Source organism: Cupressus sempervirens, chromosome 6 (genome assembly GCF_028749045.1).
Source record: "Cupressus sempervirens isolate cs-2001-9-10 chromosome 6, ASM2874904v1, whole genome shotgun sequence".
NCBI classification, from domain to species: Eukaryota; Viridiplantae; Streptophyta; class Pinopsida; order Cupressales; family Cupressaceae; genus Cupressus; species Cupressus sempervirens.
The window spans coordinates 616,742,236-616,753,833 of record NC_143123.1 but is presented as its reverse complement, the minus strand read 5'-3'; the positions used below and the strand labels follow the sequence as shown (position 1 = coordinate 616,753,833).

Here is an 11,598-nt window from a genome sequence, read left to right as displayed (position 1 = left end):
GATTTTATTTTGCATATGCAGAGCATGGCTTCCTATCCTGTGGATACTGTCTATCAGACTCTTCAGTTCTGAGCATAGTCTTTAATCCTCAGTTTAGTCTAGTTCTGGTTTTGGCTGTTCTTTATGGGTAGATGAGTTATTGGCTGTTGTTTATGGTTTAGAGGAGTTATTGGCTGTTTTGATCTGTATGTTGACAACTGCTAAACTCTTTGAATCTTTTTTGGTTATTGTATGCTTTGATCTTTTAACAGAAATATTTGGCTTCAGCCCCTTGTATAGCAATATATGCATATATAGGAACAGTAATCCTCATTGGTTAAAAATTCTGAAGTTTATAGAAACCCACTCTTAATAACCTGATTACAGACAAAAAAGTGAAGTTAAATGGGCAACCACTAATAGGTGTTAAATATCAACAGCAAAAAAGTTTTAAATAGACAAGAAAGCATCTTACTATCAAAATATCAAAACCATTAGAGATATTCCTAGGCATTCGATTTGCAATTCAAAATTGCCTTGATATTGCCAATATTCACCACATAAATATTCTGAACAAAGATCTGATCAAACTCTAGAAGAAATCACTTTTGCGAGCATTTCAATGGAATATCTGAATCACAATTTGCCTTCCCATTCTTCATAAAATTCTGTAAGAAAATCCTGCATAAATGTGTGCCTCCTCTCGGCCCTTTTTCTTCCAGCCTATTTCAACCATAAAGAAACGTTATCACAATTTGTATTACATTTGTATCTCTGTGTCTGTGGATTCATAAGTATCTTAACATTGACAAATATATAAATAGGTCTATGCTTGCTAGAAATAACTGAGCATTGAAAAGATATAATATAGCATTTTCGTAGTGTGAGCTCAACCCAGGTTGAAATTCAACAAATTGGTCCTTGAGAAAGGAGTGCCCTAAAAAGAGGTCTGGTGGTATTAAAACAACATTTGCCATTTTAAGACAATGAAAACAGTTTGTACTTAACAAACCAAATTGATTTTTAAAATGCTTTCAAACTTTGTCAATTTAGAACATTTTAGGCTTATAGTGATACACAAAAAACATTTGAAAAGATTAGCATTTGTTTCAAACTTTAAGGTATGCAGTCTACAAAAAAAAATTCTACAGGGTTGAAACATAAAGTGCATCTTGGCAGTCGCACAAAGAGGTTACAAAAATAATACTTAAAAAACTGAAGAGATGTGGCCCTGTAATGTCCCCTTAGGCTAATTCTTCAGAATTAAGAGCAATTAACTCACAAAATCAATTGCAAGACACTTATTTCAAAAAAGACTCTAATAACACTTAAACGATGACTAACTGATACTACTCAGTTATTATATGATGCAATAAGATATATTACTAATCACTGCTATCTCTGATATATCAATTAGGTCTATGCAAGGATGACATCTGCTCTAACAATATGAATTGTGTAGTCAATGTTGCTGATAGCTGTCTCTGATATGGCACTCGGGAATATGCTCAAATATGCTTCTATCACTTATAGAGATAGTGTATCTTTCTGTTCCTGGTCTATCTTAATAAGTATGCAAATTATATTCAATATTTCTTATACCAATGTTATTGATGTTTCTGATTCGTCTCTACAAGTATGCAAGTCACTTATAGTGATGTTATTGCTCTCTCTGATATGTAGATTATATGTATGCAATTGTCTCCAATATTGCTTGTAGCAATCATATTACTGTCTGATCTAACACTTACAAATATTATAATATACAAGATGGCAGTGCTCTTCCTGATTAGTTAACTAAAATATATGCAACCTGATTTGTCAAAGGCAAGTTCTCAATCAATTGAGCAATCCAATAAGGATAAATATGTAGTTACAAATAACTGATGATGATTTTGAAATCTGAATGGTTGCATCCTTTGAATGTTTAGAGACATTTCTTCCTTAAATGTACCTATTCATAACTTAAACAGAACGGCTTGTTATACAAATCACATCTCTTGATGATTTTATACATATCGGCTTATTATACAAATCACATAATTTTTATTTGTTTGATTTGCATTCAATTTGCATTCGATTTGCATTAGTATGTCTAATCGTTATTCAGTAGTCTCTTTACATATCGTCAGTTACTGATCTTCCTTAGGTGGCAACGGAGATGATATCATGCTGATCACTGAGAATGTGGTAATCAATTTGCTGATAGGAAGCTTAGATATATATATACAGTGATGGCTGCATTGTACTATTCATCATGAACATGAGCACTCGAATGATGTGATAATACTTATCCTTTAATGATCGATCTTCTTAATCAATACCTCTAGTAATGATGGAGTATGATGATCATTTGAGCAATACAATAATCTGAACATGCTCGCTGATATCCTATCTCTATTATTCTTCTGTGAAATTTTATATATATATATATATATATATATATATACACACACACACACACACACACACACAGAGATTACTTATTGCAGATTATCAAATTGAAAAATCAATAAAGATATCAACTGTATGAAGTCGATCAAATAAATGATACAATACAAGTGAAATGAGTATCAAATCAAGTCTGTTCTTCCATGTTCACACCATCAACACTACTGACGGTGATGAGGAGATGATCATTAACACGTTGTCAATCATAATACACTGCTTATGAAACATGGGCACTGGTTGGTTTGGGAACACGCCTCACGTAGGGACATGTCCCTACGTGAACCATGTTCACACAGAGACATGTCTCTACGTGAGTCATGTCCCCGGGGATAAGAGATATATATTCATCATAACTGCATCTTGGAAAACATAGAAATACATGAGTGCTATTACAAGTTATATGCAGAGATTAAATATATATAATTCCTACTTGCAAACAGCAAATCATACTTACAGATCGGCAGCTTCGTTCTCTTATACAGTTCTGCAAAAGAGCAATCACATTAGTTTGAAAGGAAATCAATTCAATAAGACATATCAGTCACTACCGAAGGAAAAAATAAAAATAAAAATTCCTCATCTCTAATCTGATCACTTTTATTTAACATGGGCATGACTCCTCGAAGAATTTCCTTTCTAATGTTCTCAAACCAAAGGGGTTTTGAGTCTTGTAGTTGTCATTTTACATCCCCATTTTTTTGGCATGCAATTCATTTTTATTTTTCATCTCAATGCATATGAGAGCGAACCCCACATTTTCAATTTGCGTCTGCCATGTATGCATATCCTACATGTCCTCTTGCAATGTCCCCAGCACTCTACATGTCTTCAAACTCATTCCTACACTCACTCCTGGGAACTTCGGTTCGATTCCTTTGAATCTCAGTTCCTCTACATGAATAGCCTTTTGACACGGCTAATGTTATTCTCAAATGTCTCAATTAATTTGTGAGATTGTTTGCTTGGTTGGCAAGGTCGTGATATACTTTGTCAATGAGTGTTAGGTGAGGCTATTTCCTACCATTTACTCTACACATTTCTTCATTGATGGTCTTCCTTTCTTCCCTTCTCTAACTCTAACTAACACTTAGCTTCTACTTCTTGGTGGGCTAGGGCTTCATGTCAAGAATCCTTCAACTTCTTCATTGATTGCAGTCAACACTCTTTTCGTTCTCTTATCTGAAGAGATACCACTGATTCCTCTATCACTTCATGACTGCTTGGAATTTTTGTCCTATCTTTGTTTGACTGCACAGGCATTAATTCCCAAGGGTACATTTGATTATATTGTCATGTTCTTCCTCTTCCCATTGGTTTCTTAACTCGCACCTTTGCAGTATTTGTTTCCTCTGTTGCTCCTTGTTAGAGTATTTGGCAACTCTATAACACCCTCAAGATCAATGAAAGGCCAAAATAGCTTCCACAAGAGAATAGCAAGAAGATTGCATCACAATACAATCTTGTTCATACTACTAATGGACATGTCAATGTACATAATGAGCCTTGGTTATAAAGGCGAGATGAATATGGAGTATTAGACAATATGCTGACAAGTGTCTTAATCTTATGCAATCAACGAGCCCACATAAAGCAGAGAAGTGACAGTGTGATAAGTCTACTAGAGGTGGAAGATCCACTCAATGCGGATTAACATGATAAAACCACAAAAAGTGGAGATCCTCCTAGACTTCAACTGGTCACTAAATAAACTTAAGGGATAAGCGTTATAAGGACCTTGGTGAGATTATCAATAGGTAAAACACCTTAATTGCACAAAAAAGCTTGATGCCTCTTTGCCAGAAGATCTTGAAGGGTAATGAAGTGATATGTGACCAGCATTGGCAATCTGTGCAGCAAAAAGTCAGCTTCTACAGATGAGATTATCGAAGATAGTGTTTTGAGCTACCTAACTGCCAAGAACTTCCCTCTAAATATATTACCTTAACGAGGTAAGCAAGTCTTCTTATTGGCTTGTACTGGTTTATTAACAGGTTGTCCAATTAAATAACCATGGTTCTCGTCCATGAATTATATTATGCCAGAGTTTGAATTGGCAGTGGCACCAAATGTTTACTCACGTATTATGTCAATGTACATAATGAGCCTTGCTTATAAAGGGAAGGTGAATATGGAGTATTAGACAAGATGCTAACAAGTGTCTTAATCCAATGAAATCAATGAGCTAGCACCCACATGAAGCAGAAAAGGGATAGTGTGATAAGTCTACTAGAGGTGGAAGATCCACTCGACGCAGTTTAACATGATAAAACCACGAAAAGTGGAGATTCTCCTAGACTTTAAGTGGTCACTAAATAAACTTAAGGGATAAGTGTTATAAGGACCTTGGTTAGATTATCCATTGGTACAACACCTTAATTGCACAAACAATCTTGATGCCTCTTTTCCAGAAGATCTTGAAGGATAATGAAGTGATGTGTGACCACTGACCAGCATTGGCAATCTGTGCAGCAAAAAGTCAACTTCTACATTTGATGATGAGTTTATCCAAGATAGTGTTTTGAGCTACCTAACTGCCAAGAGCTTCCCTCTAAATATATTACCTTAACAAGGTATGCCAGAATCTACCAAGGCCTGAGCAAGTCTTCCTATTGGCTATTACTGGTTTATTAACAGGTTGTCCATTAGATAACCATGGTTCTCATCAATTAATTATATTATGACAGGTTTTGAATTGGAAGTGGCACCAAATGTTTACTCACGTATTCTACTTTGATAGATTTATAGAGTAAACAAAAGTTACAAAATTATAGAACAATAATATAAATTAATTGCAAATGTATTAAAAAAGATACAGATTTATTATCACTTGTTCGATATGCAATGTTCACAAGATATCATTTGAGCAATTTCCAAATAAAAGAAAAATATGAAATACATAGGCAGTCTGACAATGGTTGACAATGCCAACCAATGTTAACTACAAATTAACCAACAGTTAACCAACAACTGTTGCGAACACAGAATTAATTGTATTAAGTTTATTATGTGAATTTGGTGTGATCCAAATTTCATGTTACATTTGGTGGACTTGGCAACCTAAAGCTTCTCGAAAAGACAGAAAAAAGCTTTATAAGCAGCAATTCTTTATAGCAATTTTATTGCGAGAGTGATAATCTCTAGCTAGACACCACTCGTTCTTGAACATTAAGCCATGAAGATCCTTGAGAAATTGGTCGGCTGTATCCTGCCCCATGAAACACCTACTTGATTTCATGATCTAACCACATTGATGAGCATACAAGCAATTTGAGTGGGAACCGAAAAAGCTAGTACAAGATTGATAAAATGTTGAATGGGCACAAAAAGAGAAACTCCCTTCAGTTCCTTAAAAAACATTATGGTATACGTCAAGCATAAGATCGATTGGTTTAAGAGGAAGCTTCTCAATAATGTCTTTTCTTTCCAAATGATATAAATAGCAAATCCTTGACAAAATTGACCTATTTTATTGGTGCCATTCTGGAAACACACTTTAACATCCTTATGTAATATGCAGGTACTGTCGAAAATATCAAAGGCACCCTTTTTTCTGTATTGACAACAATCAAATGGTGTAACATCACAATCAACTACATTCTGGAATCACTTGATCAAAAATAGAACAGTACATTTACAAAACACAAGTTTGGAATAATTCGCCTTGGCCCGCCCCAAGTGTTATAAATTTAAATCTTTTGTATTTAAAGATTTTTTTGATCATCAAACAACAATTTGAGAAATCAAACTCTTCAAGAATAATATATGCCAATCTGATCTTGATATGCTAAGTTATGAGTGCATTAAGCCTCACTATCTCTAATGTAATAGTCATTGACCATAAGGATGAGTAAAGGATTAAAAATGGTTAGGATCTGTACCTCCTTGAATCTCCAAGTTGTATGTTAAACAACAAGGGTCTTATCCTTTGATTTGAGCTTATTAGAACATATTGGATGATTGTTTAGTGTGACTGCGATAAGCACGATAGTTCCTCTTCATTGCCTTATTAAGGAATCAAGCCCTTAGTGTATTAATCTAGTGAAGAATGTTAATCCTCCATAAGTGGAAAGCACACAAAGTGTGAGCGATAGCAAGCAAACAATAAAGAGTGGTTCCTTTTGAAAAATAAAAGATTAAAGACTTCAGTGGTCCTTTTGTCACTTTGCCTCTACCTTTATTATCTTGACTCCACAGCTACCCTTCAAACTGAATTCTAACCTAGCCATTCTGAAACTTGGCCACAAATTCTTAGCTAGCCCTTTGTTACATTTCATTTCATCTAGGTAAGTCATGCTGCAAAACTGAGAACTAGTAACCTTGGGGAGAAATCTCCTTTCAAAGTAGTCAGCCCTATGATTCCTAGTGTCAGGCTCATGCTATATTGCAACTCAACGGGAAGATTACAACAATATTAGAGAAGCAATTTCCGAAATGGTCGCTACTTCTATTTTTCATGTAGCAAAGATTCAAAGAGGAGAAAATAAATACCTTGAAAGTGTTTCACTCATGTTGACTTCCTCTACATGGATTGGTAGCAACCTTGTCTAGGGTAGCTACTTGTTGATGTGAGTTTTTGTACCACTATATAACAATTAGCAATTGAATACTTGATACGGAGTATCAAACACACAATTCCTCACTTGAAAAGTTAATACTCATGAAGACATAAGCATAACTCCAATGTTCCTTACACCCGTGGATGCTAAATCAGTTATTGATGTGATTTGTTGGTAATCACGTACGCGGGCTTATGTTATTCCTTCAAGGACAACTTGGATTTTGGGATGATGGTAATGGCGATTCGGTACGAGTGCCAGATGATGTTGATGGTGATGGAGGGTGAGTGTTCGAATGGCTTATGCTTTCTTAACCTTCTTCAAAACCTCAACTAATCAACCACTCGCTATTCTACTCCTACTCCTATGAATGGAAAGATTAGCAAATGGACGGGGATTGAATCTAATGAAAGTTTACCAGCGGCTCCACCCTCATAGATGCAATGATTCAAAGGAAAAAGAACTAGTTTACCACACAAGACTTCCCCAACAAGCCACTAGGATGCTAGTGGCCTAGCTATAGATCCCTATCAAACATCTACTAATATCACCATACAATTAGCCATCTACTTCTACTCTAGCAACATGAAATGAAATCCTAGTTTTAATTTCATAGATGAGAAGAACCGTGCAATACACCAAAATGATCATGTATATCCACCATGCAAGCAAGAACAATGAATAGAGAACAATTTTGATAGTATTTTGGCAACAATTCTCCAACATAACTCCCTCACAAATGAGAGCAAAATGGCCTTATATAGAGGCTCCAAATTACAATGAATGGCTGAGATTAAGAGGCAAAATCAAGGGCCAAGATTATATCTTACAAACCCTAATTAGGGTTACCATTATTCAACCAATTACATGAGGGCACCAACTTTGTGGGCCAATGAGAAAATCACAATAATTTGTCAAACAATGAGAACATAGGGCACTTGGCATGATTTGATTGCATGCACATGAAAGTGCCACCTCATCAACCTTATCTTATAAATTTATTGAATCCTTGAGATAAGGTGAAGCCTTGGATGCTTGAGCTTGTCCTTAGAAACTTTCTTATCATCCGTCGAACTTGCTTGTACTTGATGTCTTGACCCTGAAAGGATGAGGTCTTCATGCACTTGGGGTAGTCTTGCCTTGGCCTCGATGGCTTCCTTGGATGTGAACTTCTTTGCAACTCGAGAGCCTTGCTCTTGGCCACTACCTTGAAATCGAACTTAACCTCCCCCATTATCCTTGCTTTCCTGGTCTTCCAACCTTCCCATTCGAATTCAACCAAGCTAGCTTACACGAATAGCCAAGCCTTGCCTAGCCTCAAATATTTTCAAATGTTTTCTATTAATCTACTCTTTCTTGAAATTGCAAGGCCTCTTGAATCTCAGTCTTCAATCAAATTTTCCCTTCACCCAATTTCATTCTTCACCAAAGCTCGTACTTCAACCTTTGCTAGCTTGCAATCAAATAGAAGGACTAGGACCCCATGTGGAATTGCTTCTAGTTTTGCACTGCCCTACGTTGTAATTCTAAAATTTTCACTAATTTTAGCCCAATCAAATCTTCTTTTCCTTTTTCAATTTCATCAATAAAGAAGTCTATCCAGTTTTTGAATTGCATACCTTGAGCTAGGCCCACGATCCGGCTAAGAAGCACAATGAGATCTCCATATTCTGATTTGAAGTCTGCCACTGCAAGCCTTGATGATCTAGTAACTCCATTCCCACCTTCGTGTAGTCAATCCTACTTTTGTAAATCTCCTTTGCCATGGGGGATTGTCCTTCCTTCAGTCTGTCCTTTAACTGTATCATGTTTACTGTACCAACATTAGTATCGGTTATTCGCCTCATTTTTTTAAAAAAAGTTGTTTTGAGCATCATATCCTCCTTGTCTTTCTTAGTGTTTGTTCCCTTAGGGTTCTTGCTTGCATTAACATCTACCATCCTAAGCACTTATTTCTGCCCCTTCGTTCTAAGTGATATGGACTACTTTATTGATCTCCAACCTTCTTTCTATCGATGGATTCTACACTTATTTTTGCCTCGCCAAGTCCTATCACTACACTTATCAATCTTCAATCTTCAACCTAGGGGTGAGACTATCACTTATTTCTACCCCTTCATTACCTTAGGATGGACTACACTTATATCTCCCAACTGCAACCTATGGTGGTCTAGCTTATTTCTACCTCGCCAAATGCTCTATCATGAATTCTATACTTATCAACCTTCAATCTTCAACCTAGGATGGGATGATGAAGTGGTGGATGTTGAATGCAAGAAGAACCAAGAGAAGCAAAAACTAGACAAGAACAAAAGAGCGAAACCCGCTTAAGGACCACTTTCAACTTTAAATGAATTGAACTTACCTTTACCAATGGCCGGGTCTTCTTTTGAATTTCGGATCAGACCTAAGAATTTCAAGCCCCTTGCAAATATTGATGCCCTAGCTTAAGAAATCAGAATTCTGCCCACTTGAAATTGCCCATGCATGTGCAAAAAAATTTTAATCACATATTTCGTTTGCCAAATAATACTGTCCAAATCTGATGTAAAATCGCAGCTCCTCAAGAAAATCAGACTTCCACAAATTTCAGCTCCACAAAATTCGGCTCCACAAAAATCGCAACTCCACAAAATTCGCAACTCCACAAAATTTGCAGCTCTCTATGGAAATCAGACATCGATCAAGAATCATCTAGGGCAAGGAAAATCAGATATGCCTTATAAAAATCGCCAAGAACTGCCTTATAAAAAAAACGCCAAGGAAGAAGAGTTGCTCCCATATGCAAATCTGCCCTTTGCCAAAAATCGTCCAAAGAGGAAGAGCTACTCCAAGCATGGAAGAGGAAGATGGAAGAATGAAGAGACAAGGGGAAGGAGAGCTTTCTTATACCCAATTCACTTGCCTTCCCTAGCTGGCAGATTTGCACCTAGGAGAGGGAAAAAAAATATTAATTAGTGCACAATCTAGTCCCAATTAAATGAGAAGCCAAAAATTAATTTTGCCACAATGAGATTTACATTATTAAATTGCCGGTTAGACCAAAATTGCAAAAATAAAATTAATAAACCCTTGGAGATGCTAAATGTTTTCATTTAATGACGATTTAGTAATTAATATATCATTAAAAATCGGATTTGGCAAGCCAAAATTGATTTTTTCAATTTTAAATTACTAATTTCTTTAAAGACTTTAAAATCTTCAAGGCAAATTTAATCCATTTAATGTCAATTTTTGCAATTTAATCCAAAATCGATTTTGCCATGCAATTTTAATTTTGTAACAAAAATAAAATCATTTCTCTAGAGTCTAAAATCGATTTTCCTATTTGATTTCACCATCACAAAATTAATTTTTTCACCGAAAAAAATTCAAGATTTTCCAAAAAACCCAAATCTAACAAAATTTTCATTTTTTGAAAATGATTCAAATTTATACAATTATATCTAAGTTTTCAAAAAAAATCGTCTAAGTACAAAATTTACAATTTTATCTTGCCAAGTGTTGTTCTTTGAAATTTGTTTGGGCTAAAGATAAAATTAATCGTTCTGGAAAATCAAGAACCTATCTTCCTCCTGGCCTGAAAGTGTCGAAGACATAAAATTTTCTAAGATCGAAAATTTTTGGACAACTTCAAAAAATTATTGCCAAGGCGATCAAAAAAAAGGGGGTCCCCAAAATTTTTGGGGCGATGATGTGAAAACCTCACAACACTACTCAATAACTATGCAAAAGATGCAAGTCATTGATGATACTGTATACGAGGATTAAACTTAAACTTGCTAAGTGGTGGAAATTGGCAAGAATGCCAATTTTGTGTGCCCATTGATTGTTTCATGTTTCTATCTAAAATCTTGTAAATGGCAATAATTGTAATGTCCCCTTTTTTCAGACATTAGGAAAGTCAAAGACATATATATATATATATATATATATATATATATATATATATATATATATATATATATATATATATAAAAATTGACTTGGAGAGCGTGGACTCAAAATATAAAAGGTCAATTTAATATTATAAAGTGGGCTAAAAGGACAAGGAGAGATAAGACGAAAAGCCAAGGGAGTCGAAGAGTCACAGTGTGTGGATAAAAGAAGAGACTCTTTCTTTTGGCATGCTTGATTTATGATATAACTTTCAGTCACTCTCTTGCGAGAGTTATTCAGCTTTCAGCCAATGTGAGGACGTAGCCCCTCGTGCCAGCAAACAATAGACACAAACCCATTGTCCGTGGAGACGTCACTTCAGGTGTCTCGTATGCGCTTATAGGTTCTTTTCTTGGTGTTCCAATCTAACTATAAAATTGTGCTTAAGATTGGGTTTTGAATGTTGGTTATTGTATTGCTGTTGTATAATGCAATAATGTTGTTTTAAGGACTTTTATGAGAGTTTATTGGTTTCATTTTGTTGATTTGTAACGCATTTCAATATGCTTGAATCCTTAATCTTATTTTGATGAAGAATGGGTTGATATCTATTTATAAATCTATTGGTTCCTATTGTGTTTCATAATACATCTGCATATGTTTAAAAGTTGAATATATTTTGAAAAAGAAATAGAGTATATATCTAGTTTGGGATATTTTAGTAGTAACAAAG

At 35.3% G+C, this 11,598-nt stretch overlaps 1 protein-coding gene across 2 annotated transcripts in view; it reads right to left on the bottom strand.

Moving 5' to 3' along the window:
- Positions 1-405: 405 nt before the first annotated feature.
- Positions 406-11,598, bottom strand: part of LOC149553754 (Metal-dependent phosphohydrolase) — a 96,020-nt gene continuing 84,827 nt past the window's right edge. For both annotated transcript variants that reach the window (XM_089789114.1, XM_089789115.1), the window contains one exon: positions 406-702. In XM_089789114.1, coding sequence (XP_089645240.1) covers positions 616-702 — 87 coding nt within the window. In that variant the 3' untranslated portion in view covers positions 406-615. The remainder of the gene's footprint in view (positions 703-11,598) is intronic.